The sequence below is a fragment of the Pleurodeles waltl genome, chromosome 10 (assembly GCF_031143425.1).
Source record: "Pleurodeles waltl isolate 20211129_DDA chromosome 10, aPleWal1.hap1.20221129, whole genome shotgun sequence".
Taxonomy (NCBI): Eukaryota; Metazoa; Chordata; class Amphibia; order Caudata; family Salamandridae; genus Pleurodeles; species Pleurodeles waltl.
In genome coordinates, this window is record NC_090449.1 from 243,261,685 (window position 1) to 243,280,535 (window position 18,851).

An 18,851-nucleotide genomic window follows, 5' to 3' on the forward strand; every position below is an offset into this window, starting at 1 on the left:
ACACGAATTAAAGGGGGGGTGGCCCGGCCCGGCCTCTTACGATCGATGACGTGCGCAGACTGGCCTGCCCGCGCGCGTCCTGCGCAGCGGCGGTGCACAGCGCGCTTTGAAGCGCCCGTGATAGAGAGGCGGTCCCCACCAGCAGCAGCCGGGAATCCTGGGACGTGGAGTCCCTTTGAGGTAAACAGCACAGGGGGGCAGCAATTGGCAGCGGTGCGCTTTGAAGCGCCCGCAATAGAGAGGCGGTCCCCACCACCAGCAGCAGCTGGGAATCCTGGGACGTGGAGTTCCTTTGAGGTAAACAGCACGGGGGCATTGAAGATCCTACAATGCAGTAAGTAGTGGATACAGACCCTATGTGGATCTGTTTGTGCCATCTGTTTTCCACAGGAAGGGCACGTCACAAAAAGCGAAGGCATTTACCTCTTTTAGTCAGAAAAAAGGTGTTACATTACTCTAATCCTAAAAGGACGTGGAGTAAAAACCTGAAAACAAGTTTTAATAAAGCTTATTTCTGGATAGTTGCCAAAACAATGGATACCTTGGTGCTCCAGGATCCTGTTTCCAGGAGCCAGAAAGATGAACTGACTCAACTGTCACCTGAGGGGCATGATGGGATACTGAGGGTACTATAAGGTTCTTAAAAGGCACAGTACCAGCTGCATTAGCTGAATGTATTACTTGCAGCCCATTGGCTATTTCTGTCCTTGTTTAGTTTTCCTTTTAAAGAAAGTTTGTGAAAGAGTTCCTATGTTCACTTATTCTCTATGGTGACCTATATTAGGAAAACGTTGCTTTACCCTTAGACAGAAATGGTGAAAAACCAAGGCAAACATTCATAGAAACCGAATGAAGTTGGGGGGGAGAGACAGTAAAAAGTTGATAGTAAACAAAAAAAAAAGTGTTCAGAATCTCTGCTCAGTGAGCAGAAAAATGCAAGTGCCTCACTGACTGTGGACAATGTCATAGCTTGTTAAGCAAAGGAACACTATTTGCTTTATTTTAATGCACAATACCAGTATAGATTTCAGTCAAATGTATTTTGAGCAATTTGATTAACTGGCTTAAGTTAAAAAAGTGTCCCAAAACGCGGACTCCTATCAGCATGTTTCTGCATATGAAGTATTTTCAAATCTGAAAATGTATATACAAAATTGTACTCCTTGGATTCCACCAATGTAAAGAGATATGCTGTTCATGAGTACAGAGAAAAAAAACATCACAGGGAAATTCAGGCCCTTGGACTCCACCCTCAACAAACTGCACATGGAATATCAATGTATATGACAATAACCAGAAGACCTTATCTAACTTACCCAAAATACCCTCCCACTGGCTTTGGGTGATTAAGAGGATCTCAAATCTCTTAATCCACTTAGCCCTAGAAATCTGTCTGCATAGCAGGGAGGCATGGGTGGGTGTAAGGAATCTCAAGCTAGATATTGTCCCTACCAGATAACGGGTTACCAAAGGTAACCAACTTGTTCATTTGATAGAGACTTCTAGCTGCAGATTCCTTACCTTTGAATAGATACCAAAGACATACCATCCTGGTGTTGGGCTGCGGAAAAATTTAACTAGACTAAAAAGACCTGCAGGACTGAATGGGTGAAATGCCTGTCCTGCAGATCGGACTAGCCAGGAAGTTGTGTTTGGCAAGTGTGTGCAGGGGCGCCTACGTTGCTGACTGGCAGATGTCCAGGACTGGAACTCCATGAGCTAACACTGTGGTTGCAACTTTTCCCCCTGGTGGAATGGGCCCACAGAACATCAGGAGGCTGCTTTTGAGCCAAGGCATAGTAGATATCGATACAGAGAATGACCCAGCATGAAATTGTTGGTTTCTGTACTGCTCAACAATTTTTATTTTGAGCTCTTACATAGCCCACGAAGAGTTGGTCGTCCACCCTTGTGCGGTCAAGGTAGAACAACAACGTTCTTTTGGGGTCCAGACAGTGGAGGTGCTCCTCTTCGTTAGAGGGGTGTGAAGGAATGTAAAAGGTGGGCAGAGTGACAGACTATTCCAAATGAAATGAGGTCACCACTTTTGAAAGGAAAGAGGCCCTAGAGACCTTGTCTGAAAACACAGTCAGATAGGGAGGTTTATGTAGGAATCTAGGAAGCTGGCCTGGTGTGTGGTGGACACCTATGTGTTTGCGCCTTACACCAGGTCCAGGCAACCCTTATTAGTTAGTGAGACTGTATCTAGAAAGCCAGGGCTCTCTAATGGCAGCTGCAGTGAGCAGCCAAGATTTATCTAGGAGGAGTGTAAAGCACTTGCAGTACCACACTAGTCACACAGTAACCAATGTCACATGAACGGAACCGCACAGTGTAGCAAAAATAAAGGTACTTTATTACAGTAACACTGAACTAGATTACTTACGAGCAGTCCCCCAACAGTGCACTAAAGGGGGACAAACCATATACTAAAATAGTGGAATGAGAAGTGACGTCTACCACCCAAGCATGTGGAATTGTTAGAAAGGGACTGGGAGAAATTGGCACCTCGAAGGTCAGTACCTAGATGACCCCAAGAGACCAGGAGCGGTAAGTTACCTCCTTTTGAGAACTCTGGGCAGAAGTGATATGTGCGGCAAGGCGTACAGGTGGCCAGAGTTCCACTCAAGACGAAAAGTGTAGCCAAACCCAACTCCACGCACAACTCCAATGTGCAAAACTGTTGACATTGCGCGTTCTCTTCAGAGGCGAACCAATCTAATCAAGGCTCTCTCCACTGTTGAGTCCTTGCACAACCTCCGAACGAAGACGCCTGGCTTTGTCTGCCATGGCATTCCGAGAACCTGCCAGGTGTTGCACCACCAGGGTTATGCCCTGCTGTTCCAGCCATGTCCAGAGAGGCAGGGCCTCTTGCCAAAGGGTCCACAACCCCCATCCCACCCTGCGTATTACAGTATGGCAGTGGTGTCCATGAACACCAGCATTAATGTCCTCTTAATAGAGGGAAGAAATGGCTTCAATGCAAGTCAGATCACACAGAGCTCCAGTAAGTTTATGTGGAGACCAGATACTGTCGGAGACAGTCTTCTGATCACCACCTCAACCAGATGGCCGCCCCATCCCAGGAGTCACTACTGTCGGGGCTGGTTGGGGAAGGGACAAGAGTCTACTTTTGACCCAATCGCTATTCGTGAGCCACCACTGCAGGTCCTTTGCAGTTCCCTCTGAGATCTGAACCCTATTGAAGAGATCACCCTGATGCCGCACCCACTGGAACTTCAGGTCCCACTGCAATGCCCGCATATGCAATCTGGCATGATTCATTAGCAGAATGCAGGAGGCCATGAGGCCCAGCAGTCTCAGGCATTCTCACTGAAATCCAGGATAGAGGCTGAAACATCAATATCATATCCTGGACTCGCTGCTCGGTAGGATAAGCCCAGAACAGTTCCAATGAAAGGGACCAACTAAGAAGAAGTCAGGTATGACTTTGGCACATTTATACTGAATCCCAGAGAATGCAGGAGGCCCACCATAGTCTGAAGGTGGGAGACGACAGTCTGGGGGGAAGCCACCTTCAAGAGCCAGCCGTCGAGGTAGGGGAAGGCTGAAACCCTTAACCTGTGCAGATGAGCTGCAACCACCACCATATCACCTTGGTGAACACCTGAGGGGTGCTGGTAAGGCTAAAGGGGAACACAGTGAACTGAAAGTGTTCATGGCCTACATTGAGCCGTAGGTAAGGCCTGTCAGCAGGCAGGATGGGGATGTGAAAATATGCATTCTGCAAGTCCAATGCAACCAGCCAGTCTCGGTCTAGGGAAGACAAGACCTGAGCCAAAGTGAGCATCTTGAATTTCTCCTTTTTGAGGAAGAGATTTATGGTTCGCAGAGCAAGAATAGGGCGAATATCCTTGTTTTGTTTGGGTACCAGACAGTAGCCAGAATAACAACCACTGCCTACTTCTGATATAGGAACCCTTTCTATAGACCCCATGGCCAGGACAGCTGGAACTTCCTTTTGGAGCAAGGTCAGATGATCCTCGCCCAGTCGTTCTTGAGATGGTGTTTTTTTTTTTTTTTTTTTTTTGGGGGGGGGGGGGGGGCGGAGAGATTGTAAAAGGAGGGAGTAGCCCCTCCAAATGATCTGCAAGACGCGTTTGCCTGACGTTAAGGACTGCCAGTGGTAGAGATGATGTTGGATTCTCTCACCAACTGGCTACCCATGATCTTGCAGAACCGGACTAGAAGGCCTTACAGGCTTCAGCTGCCAGGGTGTTGGTGACAGTGCATTCAAACCCTGTGGCTCTGGTAGCCAGAAGTTATCTATGTCCACATCCTTGCACAGCTTGGGGAGCCTGCACAGAATGGTGGTTGGCATAGGGCTGGTGAGGCTGCACGCTCCCACCCCTTCTGTAGCCATGAAATGGGCAAAAGGCAGAATAGGGGCAAGGAGACGCTGAGAGCCCCAAAGACTTGGCCATAACCCGCAAGTCCTTAAACCTCTCCAGCATTAAATCTGGCGTTTCTACAAAGAGACGAGTCCTGTCGAAGAGCATGTCCATGCGGTTGGCCTGGACATTCCCCCAAAAGGAAGATTTTCTCAGCCCGACAGGGCGCCGTAAGGCCACTGTCGATTTAACTGCTCTGCCCAGCAAGTCAGTTGTGTCCAAACCACACCTGATAGTGAACTTTGCTGCATCTCTCCAGTCCTTCATTCCGTGAGAAAGGATGGCCCAGGCCTCTTCCTGGACTTGTGGCAGCACTTGCATAACTATATCCCACAAGGTATGCGAATAATGTCCTAACAGGCATGTGGTGTTCACTGACCGCAATGCTAGGCTGGCAGAAGACGACATTTTCTTGCCTCAGCCATCCAGCCTCTTGGATTTCCTGTCCGGGGGAGCGTCAGGGAACGCGCCATGGGAAGTTGAGGCGTATACAACCAATCTCTCATTGGTGTGGTGTTGGGTGAGGAAATTATGATCATCCGGGGCAGGGCAATGACAGCAGGCAATTGTCCTGTTCACAGGAGCCCCTGTGCTGGGCTTGGACCAAGTTCCCAGAAGGACATCAGTCAGTGCTTCATTAAAGGGCAATACAGGTTTGGATAAGGAAGCCCCAGGCTGAAGTACTTCGGTCAAGAGGTTAGTTTTAACTACCACTGTTTGAAGTTCGAGGTCAAGGACCTCTGCCTTCCTCTTCACCACCATTGTGTAAGATGCTCCCTCCTCCGTAGCCACGGTGGGTGGAGAGAGCAAGCCAGTATCTGAAGAGGTGTCCTGTCCACTAGCATCTCCTAGTTCCTCATGCCAGTCCAATGATGTTGGGGTCCCTAACTGGCAGTCTAAAGGGTCCAGTGACCCCTCCCACTCTTCCCCCATGCCTGGCAGCTCCACAAAACGGCAATGACCCAGGACCAATGGGCCCAGCTGGCGACAACATCAGCGTATATCAACGCCTTTCCAACTCATCAGGGAGGAGAGTGGGGCTGGCATCCCTGGCAAGCGCCAGAAGCATTAACACAATAAAAGGTTGCATTGGCACGATCAGTGCCGATCCTTGTCCAAGATCAGATTTGTTAGACCACGTCGAAGCTGTGGATAGAAACGTCTGTGCGGAGCTTGATGAGGCCTCCTTCAACCCCATGGGACGTGAAGGTGCTCCAGCGAGGTCGGCCCGCTCAGAGACAAGGCACATGGCCTCATAAAATTCTTTAAATTGAGCAGGGTTTGCTCCAGGTCCCGGATACAGAGGGAGGTGCGGAGTCGGATCCGGCAATGGCTCCGCAGAACCATGCCTAGATCGACAATATTCGGCACTGGTCACTTCGGCCAAAGAAGAAGGTGAAGTTGAATTCAGTTTGGACTTCTTCTTCTGCTTGTGCCTCTTCCTAGAGTGTCCCGAAGACCTTGAGTGTGGTGAAGAGGACTTTGGGCTCCTGCAGCGGTCCCACAACCACCTCCTTGATCGGGACCAAAACCTCTTGCTTGCGTTGACCGCCAGGCTGCAAGCAGCTGTAGGAACTGCTCCCCTCCAAGTTTTCGGCCCCATGGCCAGACATTCCGAGCACAACTGAGTCATGTATGCCATTGAGACATCATAAACCGAACAGATGGGGGTCCCTAACCGGCATGGTGTGGTGGCATGCGCCAAACGGCCTAAACTGGTCTTCCTCGAAGACAACCTAAACACACTCCAAAAATGGTCGACAAAAAGGCGAAGAAACATGTCAAAAAAAGACTGAGGTGTGGCACTTCTAAAAGTACTGACCTCCGTGCGCCTTGGTGGCACCTAGATAGTTGACTGCGACATCACTTCCGGTGCCAACGATGTCGACACCATGCGGAACGGAACCCAGCCACTGACAGCTAACAGTGGTACTGCTCACACAAAAGTTTCCGAATCCAGTCCGATGCCTGGGAAATTCAAAGATAAGGAATCTGCAAGTAGACAAGTCTATCGGATATCTGGTATATTGTCAATCCAATAAAAGGTAATCCAGCAGTTCAATGTTGCGCAATCAAGTAAATCCTTAAAATAAGGGCAAAAATAATTATGACTGTCTGAGGGTCCTACACTACAACGTACTAAACAACTGTTTTCTTTAAAATTCATATAAACACACTCTCCAGGGATGGCAATACAAGATATCACAGAATCTAGCACATCATTATAGATGTAAATTCTACATATGGTTTGATTAAGTCAGATTCATATGTGCAATTCAATTTATAGAAAAATTAAGTTTCTTACTGGCGAAGGTCATATAGCTCCTTCAAACATGAGATGCTGTGCAATGATCTTGACTGCTCAAATCTTTCACGACTTCTGCATCTTCGTCCTGCTTTTTTTAATTCTTCCACTTGTCTTTGAAGGTCTTCTACCTGTGCTTGCAAGCTTTCTATCATCTCAGTAAGGCTAAAATTATAAGTAAAAATACAAATGTTATGCAAAACTTAAGGAATAATAATTAGTTGGTCTAACTTACTCATAACTACTGTACTCAGTTCCCACCATCAATTAGCATTACTGTGAAAAGCAATTAACTACCCTTTGTACAAATAATGATTTTTTTAAAATAGTAGTAGTTGTTGTTGTTTACTACAATATATAAATAAGCAAAGTTATTCCAGACAAAAGCAGTAACGTTTGGCACCCATGGTGGGTGCAAGGTAAGGCAGTGTCCCAGAGAGGAGAGAATCATGTCCTAGCATGAAAACCGGAAGGAAACAATTTCCTAGTGGCTACTTTACAACTAACTAGGAATGTACTGCAGCTGCGGCAGAGCTAGAAATATGACTCAAGAGTTTAGAAGGAATTGTTTCTTACCTGTAATCTTAGTTCCCTCTCAGGGAAATCCCCATTGAAGTCATAAGCACTGAATAGTCCTGCCCATGTCAGGGGAATCCTGAGCACTTCTTTACAATATTCCATCTTAAGTGTTAATGTTCACCTTTCTTCAGTAAGGCCTGGAGAGGCCCTCAAGACATGAATGTTTTGCAGCCTATGAGAAAGGCTACATTGGCCAATTGGTTTAAATCTCATTCACAACCCCCTTTTTTTATTTATTTATTTTTTAAGAAATCTAGCGATTAGAGGATAATGTAGCCCTATAGGATGCCATTATGTAAACGTGAAAAGAGCATCTATGCCTTTAAGGGCTCATGGCCCTCCAGTATACCATCATCCCCATCTGGCGGTAGTTGCCTCAGTTACCTTTTGCTGGTTAATGTGAAAGTCCACTGTTACCACCATGTGAGAGAGAGGCGTGCAGCTTGCGATATCAGCTTGCCTTCCCAACGGCTGGAGAGTTTATTCCACTGGTCTTCCAGGAATTGCTGCAGAGGTCTCATGTGCAACCTTGCAATAGGTACTATGATGATGCAAGACACCATTGACACCAGCAGAGGCGCAAACTGCCTATCAGATGGATGATGACCCTGTATAAGTTTGCTACGTTTCAGAGTGATTGATGATAGTCTCTTTTCTGAAGGACACACACTTGCAGACTGGGTGTCCAGTGCGGCCCCCAGATAGTGCAATTTTTGTATTGGGCATGTTGTACACCTTTGGAAGTTGATATGAAGACCCAGATTGGTGAGTGTCTCAACACAGATGTGAAAGTGTTCCTGTGTCAGCGATGGTGAGGAACTCTATCAGCCAGTTGTCCAGGTAAGGAAAGATTTGTTTCCTCAAGAATGCTGCAACCACAGCCATATATTTTGAAAAGGCTTTTGGGGCTGATTTGAGGCCTAATAGAAGTACTTTGGTGCAGGGCCAGCATTCTGAATCTTTATCAACAAATGTATTTGTTGAGCACTCTCAGGTCTAAGATGGGTCTGAACTCTTGTTTTGGTCCTTTCTTTTTTTTCTCACCAAAGTAACAGGGACAGATTCCCGGTTCCCTTTGATGACATGAAACCTCTTCTATGGTGTCTTTTTGCATTAGAGTGTTGACTTTAGACTGCAAGAGGTCTAGCTACTACCTGGAAGTTTTTGCGGGAGGAACAGCAGCAGGAGGGGACCTGAAACTAAGAGAATAGCCATTCTGAACACTATTCAAGACCCATCTGTCTTTCGTGATTGATTGAGACTCTAAGTGATTGGCAATGCTTCTCCCCCACGGGAACTGGTAACAGAGAAGGGGGAAGTGACCATCATTGTTTTGTAGGAGGCTTTCCTGCAGCTGCAGACTGCCATTGTGAGCCTCGTCTAGATGGTCTGCAAACATGGAAGTGTGACCTTGCCTGCTATTGATGTCGTTGCCAGTGAAGGGTTTGAACTCCCTTCTGGAAACACCATCTGTCATAAGGTCTGTACTTTCTGCGGAATTCCTTTTTTTCCTTCTTTTCCAGGACAACAGTCTTGAGTGTGTCCAATTCTGTCTTCATTCTGGACGTGTCTTTGTCCACGTGAACCAAAAAGGGTGCTGCCCGAGAAAGGCAGGTTCATGATTCGGTGTGGTGCCTCCAACTTCAATCCAGCAAGACGTAGCCAAGATGGTCTTCTTGCACAGATGCGCTGGACCTAGCAGTATATGGGTATGCACAAGGCATCAGCAGCTGCACTAATAATTTGGTTTGTCACCAGGCCACCCTTAATGAATATTCCCTGAAAATTCAGCCTATCCACCTTAGGAAGTTCCCCAGGAACCTGGCTAGCAAGTCACAGTTAGATCTATCTCATCTCCCAAGCAAAGCAGAGCAGAGGAACGTGCGACCTGCATATAAGATGCCTGTGTTCCACACATCTTTAATGAAGGGTATTGATCTGCTTACTATGGGTCAGGTGGAACCAAAGAAGAGGTAGAGGCTGCACAGTGATTTCTGTGCAGCCACCACAATCACACAACCAGGAAGAGGATCCGCTCCCAGGAATGGAGGGCCCTGATCTGCAGTCTTGCATTTTTGTAAGGATACGAGATGGGTCAGAACTCAACGATTCTGGTGTTAGAAATAGCTGCATCGCAGGCTCGAGGAGTGCAGCCACCAGTGGCTAAAGTGGTCTTGAGGCTGTCCTGTGATGCAATGTCTCAAACATCACAGATGAAGTCGTTGTAGTGGACGGAATGTCTAAATTCAACTTTGTAGCACCTCTAATAAGGACATCATGTAAAGTCAAGAGATAATCCACTGGTGACACTCTCGATGGAGGTTATCTGAGAGCGTAGGTGTAGGAAAGTACCCTCTTTTTGGCATGGTTACCCACACTTTTTGCCTGCTATCAGTGTGCTTAGACTGTCTCACTGGGATCCTGCTAACCAGGACCCCAGTGATTGCGCTCTCTCCTTCACAATCTGATTATGTAGGACCTTTGTGCACTCCACAATTGGCATACTGGTGTCCGCTTATAAGTCCCTAGTATATGGTAGCCAGGGCACTGGGACACCAGGGGTTCCCCCATGGGCTGCAGCATGTATTATGCCACCAATGGAAGCCCATGCAAAATGTGTCTGCAGGCATTCCATTGCAGCCTGCGTGAAATGCTGCATGCACCCTTTCACCACAGGTCACTAAGTCACCCCTACGGTAGGCCCTTCCAGCCCAAAGGGCAGGCTGCAGGTCCCTGTGTGTGAAGGCACCCCTGCATGAGCAGAGATGCCCCTACGAACTCCAGTTCTATTGCACTGGACTTCTTAAGTGTGGGGAAGCCATTTTACCTGTGTACTGGACACATGTGACCACCACCTGTGTCCAGCTAATAATGGTAACGCCGAACGTGGGCATGTTTGGTATCACACATTTTAGAATCATACCCCAATATTGTAGCCAGTATTGGATGCATGGTTCCATGAACTATGGGGGCTCCTTAGAGGACCCTCCCAGTATTGTTCCTACCAGTTTTAGGGGGTTTTCCAGGCAGCCCACTCTAGTGCCACACATCAGGCAGGGTTCTGCCCTCCTGCTGCTTAAGCAGGGCAAGACAGAACAAAGAATTTCCTGTGGGTGAAGGAGGCGAAACACTCTCCCTTTCAAGTTGGTGTTACAAGGCTTGGGAGGGGTAGCTCCCCCAAGCCACCGGTTTGCTTTGAAGGGCACATTTAGTGCCATCCTTGTATATACTAGTTTGCGCCATTCCGGGAACACCGGGCCCTGCTCTGGCGCTAAACTGGACAAAGGAAAGGGGTGTGACCACTCCCCTGTCCAGCACCACCCCAGGGGTGGTGTCCAGAACTCCTCCAGGTTCTCCACTCGATTCTGCCATCTTGATGTGCAAAGGCACCTGGGAGCATCTGAGTGGCAAGGTCAGGCAGGTGACGTCGGAGCCCCCTCTGATAGGTGGTCACTATGCAAGGTGACCAATCCCCCCCCCCCTTTTAGGGCTATCTAGGGACTCCCTTGCAGGTGGGTAGCCAGATTAGACATGCAAGACTTCACCAGGACTCCTCTGCATCGTTGACTTCTACTTCTGGCCATTGGAACTGCAACTGGACTCTTCAGGAACCAAGGAGACTGCAACTCCTGAAACGACCTCGCCTTGCAACATTGTTTCTCAGGCTCCTTCCTGCAACTGCAACATTTCCCTGACTGTGAATCCTCTGGAGTCCGCAAGACTTCCGCCTGCGCCAAGAATCAAGCAGGAATCTCCCTTGGAGTGAAGGAGTCACTCCCCTGCACCTGCAGGCACCTACAGCAATGACGTCCGGCTGAAGGAATCTGTTCCCCTCTGGTACTGCGTGGATCCTGCATCACAGACGGTGGTCTGGAGTGGTCCACCCTGTCCAACTTGGGAGACAGTGAGCCCCCTACCTCTCCTTGCAGGACAGTACCTCTGTGCACTGTGACTCTTGTAGCAACCAAGGCTTGTTGTTACCTGCTCCAAGGAATCTTCAGGCTCCAAGTGGCCCCGGCCTCCAGCACCTGATCTTGCCAAGAACAGTCTCTTCTCTGCTGTTCCAGTGACGTGGGACTCCTCTACAGGTGCAATGACTGGGCCTCACTGCAATTTACTGTGCCTGCCGCCAGTGGGGTGCCTGTGGGATTTGCAACCGCTTCTACTGGCTCTCCCGACTGCTGAGGGTCAAATTTGTTTGCAGAAAACATCACCATAGCACAGCTTTTTGTGGGGGGAAGTTTTGTAACTGTTTACTTTATGAAAGAGAATTTTCTTTTTTCTGTAAATGCTAAACAATAACACAAAAAAATGGCAAAAATAGTAAACCTGCATTCACATCCAAAAAGGCGAGACCTATTAACTTTCCAGTGCTTGTTGAAATTTGGAATAAATCCATTCAGTAGCTTTGGAGTTGTTAAAGACTAAATACATTTGTATATCTAGGGATGGGGATCCTCCACGAATCCGACAGATCTCATGCTGAGATTTGACTGGCTGCCAGGACTTCAACTAGGTAATGCTGGCAGACATCTTGGGACTCGGACTCAGCAGAGTTCCCCCCAAAAAAAGTGAAACAAAAAAGAGAAGGTGGCATGTTAGAAATACTAGGCCTGGTGGTGAGATCCCAAAGGGACCCCACCAGGAGCCAAAAATGTTTATTTGTTTTGCTACAAAATTGCAGTAGATACGCAAATTTGTGGCAAAAAAATTAAGGCAAAAAAGGGCCAGCTCTCCCAGTGCTGCTGCATTCCTCTTGCTCCAGTCTTCTCCTTGCTTTTTCCTCTGTTTTTTTGAGTGCCTTTTCTCTTTGCTTTTCCCTCATTCTCACTGCTTTAACTTTGCTTTTTCGCCGTTTTTTGTGTGCCCTCCCCTCGTTTTCATTGCTTTCTCTATGTTTTTCTTCCTATTTTGTGTGTCTTTGCCTTGCTTTTGCCTTGTTTCCACTGTTTTCTCCTTGCTTTTTACCATGTTTTTTACATGCCTTCTCCTAACTTTTTCCTCGTTCTCACTGCTTTCCCTTGCTTTGTCTCCCATTTTTTGTTTGCCTTCTCCTTGCTTTTCCCTAGTTTCACTGCTTTCTCATTTTCCCACTGTTTGTGTGCCTTCTCCTTGTTTTTCCCACGTTTTCACTGTTTTACCATCATGGCAAAGGATTGGATGCATGTGGGGGCTGGTAACGAGGCAAAAAAGACGTTTGAGGTCAAATGTTATTACCTACGAATTTTCTGATGTCCGGCTCGGTTTTCTGAAACCAGCTTTTTATTATTTTCCTCCAGGTCTCTTACTGCAACATCCAGTTGCTCATAGACTTTAGCGTGTTGATCATTTGACTGACGCAGGAGATCCAACTGCTTTGCAAGGTACTGCAAGGTTAAAAGACAACAGAACATGTCAGAGAAAGCTTTTTTTGGAACAACTTTTAAAAAGAAAAACAAACCATGCTTTGACAGGGTTTTCAGGGTTGCATCTGTCTGTAATTTTCTTCACAACGTAAGACACACCTAGCAGTCTAAGAATGCATCAGGGAAACCAAGACTTACATTTTTCTGCTATTTTTATTTACTTTCAGATCACAAAAACAGGTATTGTCAGGATCACAAGTGTGCATATTACATCTGTCTATTAAGAAAGGTTATTTACATGCTCCGAGGCAGTTTTTACACCCAGATTTACTGTAAAAATATAAATAATGGGTTACATCATCACTGCGTTACAACAGCCCCACAGCCTCCACCCAGAGGCTTTAACAAAGAAAAAGACAAGGGTCTCATTCAGATAGCAGCATTAAGTAAAACAAGTTCGCACCCATTTTGCAATCTGAGTGCAAATTCTGCCTGCATATTTTTTTACTCCACGATTTCCGACTGCCTGCATGGTGATGGTGAAACAGGTGCACTTCCAGGTACAAAAATAGTGCCTGCCTATTATTCTGCACCTAAGTGTAAAACGCTAAATCGGAAGATAAAGCCTGGCACAAATACAAATACTGCTGCATAGTTTAAGATTGCTACGTAGCATTAAACTCTATATACGGGTCAAAATTCTTAATACGGTTTAGACACTCAGATTTCAATCATTTGTTCCACAGCGCGTTTTACCTCAAACTATCCCCATATCACAGTGTTTGTTTGCCCCTTGTCAATTATCTCAAAAGAAAATGGAGATGAACAAACATGAAAACCTCTTAAGAAAGCAACCAGCTGCCTGTTTGCTTCCTCGTACCCACTTCCTGTGTTTCCTTCCGGATTACAGCCTCGAGACATACCTTCCACAGTCTGTCACTGCACAGTTTATTCAGGACATAGCAAGAATTATCATAAGGATATATTGAATTTACATCCAAAGCTAATCACACAGTGGTAAGATCGTGTAATCGGACTTCAATACAATTGCTATTCACCGACGAAAGCAAATATTGGCACCATAAAAAAAAAAAATATCAGTGGACGATTTCAAATACCAGGCAGTGCCTTTATCTGAAGATAAACTGTATGCTTTAGCTTTCCTCTTGTGGCAGGAGTTTACTAAGTACACTTATTTACAAAGAGTACCTGTTATGTCAGCAGTGGCATATCAGTGCAACAGAAAGGTTAACCTGCTTTCATTGTTGTGCACATGGGAGGATTTTCATTTTGCTTGGCTATTTTATGCAATTCTAACAAGCAATGGCAAAGCCAACAGGTTTCGACTATCTGAAACCTATTCACTTAATTTTATTGTACATGTTGCAGATGACTATAATAAAGATATGGCATAAGAGAAAGTGTCCCCGAATTGGGGGACTGGTTTCCGGTCTCAGCTTCGGCTCAACATCCTGGGAACCTGGCCAAATCACGTAATCTCTCCAGTGGCATAAAACAAATTGTCTTTGTGCAATATAAGTGGTGTGCATATGAAGCAATACTTTATAGAACTTTTTAAAGTGCTTTTTATAAAAGCTGCCCGTACTATGTAGGTGTACCATTTAGCTGTACACCTTCATACCTTCTGCTACAAGATAAAAGGAAACCGGATTAAAATGTTGCATTTTCAAGACTGTTTTGTTTACAGTTAGGCTTACTAATGTTTGTACCGGTTCATTTATTCTCTGCGTAAGCCCTTTGAAACAAAACGGTTCCGTATCGTTTAAGCTTGCAACAAAAATGTAATTAACTTTGACCCTTGCTGTGGGTATGGAGTATAGGATGATGTTTGGAGAAAGTGTGTTGGCATCGGTGTAAAAGTAAAATAATTATATTCATAAATATCAAGCACATCTGTAAAATACTGGGGTATGACTTAACTGCACAAAAATAGTGTAACTGTGAAATTGACTGTAAGAGGGAATGCTTAAAATTAGCGGAACTCAGTTCATATTGGTTTCCGCTCACTACGATCTCTTCAGCCTAAGTCATGTTTAAAAAAAAGTTTTCATTTTGACATTAGTAGCAATATTAATCACCAAGATTACACTAATAGTTTTTATATAGTATTTTAGATTTCATTTTGCACTCCCTAAGCAAAAGATGTTATTGTTGCTTCAATACAGCACGCAAAACTAGGTTGAATTTGCCAGTATTCGACCTTGTAACCTGAAGATAGAGAAAATGCCAGCATCAGAAGTTTAGATTATCGACCCATTTTACAAGCATCTTGCTGGCAGTTAACGATATTTTACCAACACTGCAGTGCCCGCCTTTGAGATAGCTTTGGTTGCCCTCGCCAGACTATTTTTTTCTAAGAAAAATGTTTCATGTCATACATACACATGGGGGCATTTTGTCAACCCTCTTATCAACTGGTCTGTTCAGTTGTCATTCACTATTTGCTCCCACCCACCACATTTATCACTGGCAATGGCAATGGGCCAGCCCACTTCAGCCATTGACGTCCTTCAGTATGAAGGGTGGAATATTGATTGTGCACAATCGCCCAAAAGTATATCTCAAATCCAGTGCTTAGCTCAATAACTTTTTTTATTATTTTTTTTTGAGCTTGCGAAAGCTTTTTTTTTTACTTTCCTATTGCTGGTTTGTTTTTTGATGAGGCTCCAGCTCACACTTACCCTGGACTGGTCCTTTGACATGTGGTGTAAGGCCATTTCAGACCTGGCTGTTTTTTCTGAGGCCTGTCTCACAGGGCTCTTCCGTTGTGTCTGTTGTTGTGACTGCCCTCTTTGCTGCCCAATCCTCTTGTCTTTTGTGCCCGTTTTGCCTCGGTTCCCGTATTTCGTATTAGTTTTTGCCTCATTTTGCCTCTGTGCCCATTTTGCCTTTTGTACTAGTTTTGCCTCAGTGCCTGTTTTGCATGTTGTGCTTAGGCCTTTGGTGCTTGTTTAGCTCGTTTTGCTCTGCCAACTCTTTGTGCTCTGGCCTCCACCCCGGCCTTCTCGCCTCCCTCCTACCCCCTCTTCCTTACCTGCTTCTCCTGTGTGCCTTTTCCTGCTGCTTTCCCGTCCCTCCTTACCCGCCCCTTCACTACTCCTCTCCTAGGACCTACTTAAAGGTGGCATGATCGGGCAGCAGGCACGCCAAAGCAAGCCTGTCTGTGCCTGACAGCGCCCACTACCACGGACTCTGGTCTGCTGGGCCACTAAAGCTCTGCCAACCAGCTAGCGATAAACACAACGCCACCACCCCATCACTGCACCGCATGGTAGGTACTTTCCCTTGCGCTCATTGTCGCCTCTTCTGCAGAATTTCCCCCACACCACCCTCCAAACACACTTTACCCCGTATCGTCTGCATGTTTCTCAACACCCTCTGCAAACATGCCAACAACATCTGGGACAACATCGACACCCGCTTCCTAGACATCATCTTCGTCGCCGAAACCTGGCTCAGCCCACTTTTCAACTACGCCATCATCATGGCCTTTCCCCCTGTATTCATGATCATCTGCCGCAACAGGCCCCACAAACCAGGAAGAGGCCTTGCATACATCCACAAGGATACCATCACCTGCACCACCTCTCAGGATGAACCTACTGCGCTTATGGAACACTTACACTTTCAACTGCAGCTAAGCCACTCCACAACCATCACAGACACCTTTGCCTACTGACTGCCAACAACATGAACCTCCTTCAAGAACCTCCTCACCACCTTAATCACCCCAATCATAATCAGATTCAACAATTTCCTCCTACTCAGTGACCTCAACATTCACCTGGATGAATAATCCCATGGACCGAAACACCAATGACCTCCTAGAAAGCCTCAACACCTGCCTCATGCAGCTTGTGCAAGATCACCTTCGACCACATCTCTTGACTCACATGGACAGACCACTCCATCATAGACTTTTACATTGGTACCCCCCCGCAACATGCCCAAACCCACCACGAAACTCAACCGCAACTGAAGCAACATAACACAATCAGACAAGACCTACACCCTCGTTTCCAACCAACCCTCACAGGGGACCTACAGAAAGACCTACCCACCTTCGACAACTGGAACTCAGACTACACCAACAACCTGGCTCCCATGAATAAAAAAAATAAAAAAAATCAGTTACACAAAAACTTGTGCCCACACATATTTGTACATCGAGTACCTTAGAGACTCCAAGCGCCACTACAAGCAGCTGTAAAGAAAATGGAAGACGAGCAGAGACAACACCTGAGAAACACCTATAAATCCTGTCCTCAGAGTCCGCACAGATCAATAAACCATGAAAGTGCACCTTCTGATCAGACTCGAATCCTGCTCCCACACAGACAAATAACTCTTCAAAATTATCAAGTAATTCACCAACCCAACAGCTGCCACCGACACCATGACCCCCTCACAGATCCTCTGCAACAACCTTTTGGATTTCTTTCACTACAAAATCGTCAAGATCTACTCCAACTTTGCACCCCAGCCCTCAATTGAGGACATCACTACTCAACCTCCCACCAGCATCTGGAGCATCATCACAAACTGGAGCCCACTCACCTAAGAGGAAACCACATCATCCAGACGATACAGAAGGTCTCACTAAAACACCTGCCCTCACCACATGTAAAACCTGGGAAGGACACTTATCAGCGCCACCCTCACCAAGTGCATCATCATCATCATCATCATATCCTCCACCCTCAGCAGAGTTTCCTGAACAGATGAAGAAACCTTCCGGCAATCCTAAAGATCTCAGTAACAATAGGCACATCTCGATCCTACCATTTCCAGCCAAAGTCCTGGAGAAAGAGATCAACAAGCAGCTCTCCATCAATCTTGCAAAGCATAGCCTCCTGGACTCCACCCAATCAGAATACCACAGCAACCTACAGCAGGTCTTAGGCCCAGGACTCCCCATGCTGCTACATCGCTCTTGCTCCTGTCTTCACTTTGCTTTTTCCCACGTTTGAGTGCCTTCTTTTTGCTTTTTCCTCATTTTCACTGCTTTCTCCTTGTTTTTCCTCCAATTTTTGTGTGCCTTTTTCTTGCTTTTCCTTCGTTGTCACCGCTTGCTCCTTGCTTTTTCCCATTTTTTGTGGGCCTTCCCCTTGCTTTTCCCTCGTTTCCACTGCTTTCTCCAAGACCTACAAGTGCCTGGACACTCTTTCGGGTGATTAGCCACACCTCACAAATCCAGATGGATTGCGTGATCGATGGAACCACAGTGTAGGAGGCTGGCCTGGTGTGTGGCGAGGACCTATGGTATTATCACTTAATACCAGGTTCCAGTATCCCCTATTAATGAGGTGTAGTCAGGGTCTAGGAAGGAAGGCTCTCTAGAGGTAGCTGTGGATGAGCAGCCAAGACTTATCTAGGAGACATGCAAAGCAAATGTAATACAACAGTAGTCACACAGCACTTAGACATGAAAGAACCACAGTGTTACAAAAATAAAGGAACTTTATTTTAGTGACACAAATACTAAAATACTACATAGGTAATAACCTAACTGGAGGTAGGTAAACACACTATTATATGTACAGTAGCAGTCAGGAATTAGCACAAAATGCAGTAGAAACCAGTGAAAGCATTAGACAATACTGAGGTCTGGCGGTGGGGGGGCGGGGGGGGCAAACCATATACTAAGAAATTGTTTTGAGAAAGTCAGGCCCACACTGAAGGAAGTGGAATCGATAGAGGGGAGCTGTAAGAACTAGGAAACTCACAAGGTAAATACCAGAGTACCCCCCAGCGGCTAGGAGAAAAGAGGTAAGAAACTGGTTCTCCCCAAACCCACCAAACGGACTTCACAGAAGGATATGCAAGAAACCAAAAGGTGGATCCTGGAAGAGGGAGGCCTGGAAAAGAAGGGGACCAAGTCCAGTGGTGGCAGAAGCCACTACCCAATCGTCTATGGATGTAGGACCAGGTAAATGGCAGACGAAGACAGTTAGCAGTACAGCACTGGAGCAGCTGAAGAGTTCCTGGAGTGATGCAGTCGACGTCCCACGCCGGCAGAAGGACTGCAGTTGGTCAGTGGTGTGGAAAAAATACCAGCAAGCCTTGGCAAAGACAAATGTTGTGGATGAAGGAATGCAGATCTGCTGGGGACCAGCAAGGTCCAGGGGGACTCAACTCACAGAGGGGAGTCCCGGGTGACCCTCAGCAGTGAGGGGAGTCTCACGAACA

At 46.4% G+C, this 18,851-nt stretch overlaps 1 protein-coding gene across 1 annotated transcript in view; it reads right to left on the minus strand.

The window, feature by feature from the left end:
- Nucleotides 1–18,851, minus strand: part of CDR2 (cerebellar degeneration related protein 2) — a 155,781-nt gene that overhangs the window by 74,451 nt on the left and 62,479 nt on the right. Inside the window, exons 3-4 of the mRNA XM_069210310.1 lie at nt 12,514–12,662; nt 6,718–6,882 (exon numbers count right to left, since the gene is read on the minus strand). Of these exons, the coding sequence (XP_069066411.1) occupies nt 6,718–6,882; nt 12,514–12,662 (314 nt within the window). The remainder of the gene's footprint in view (nt 1–6,717; nt 6,883–12,513; nt 12,663–18,851) is intronic.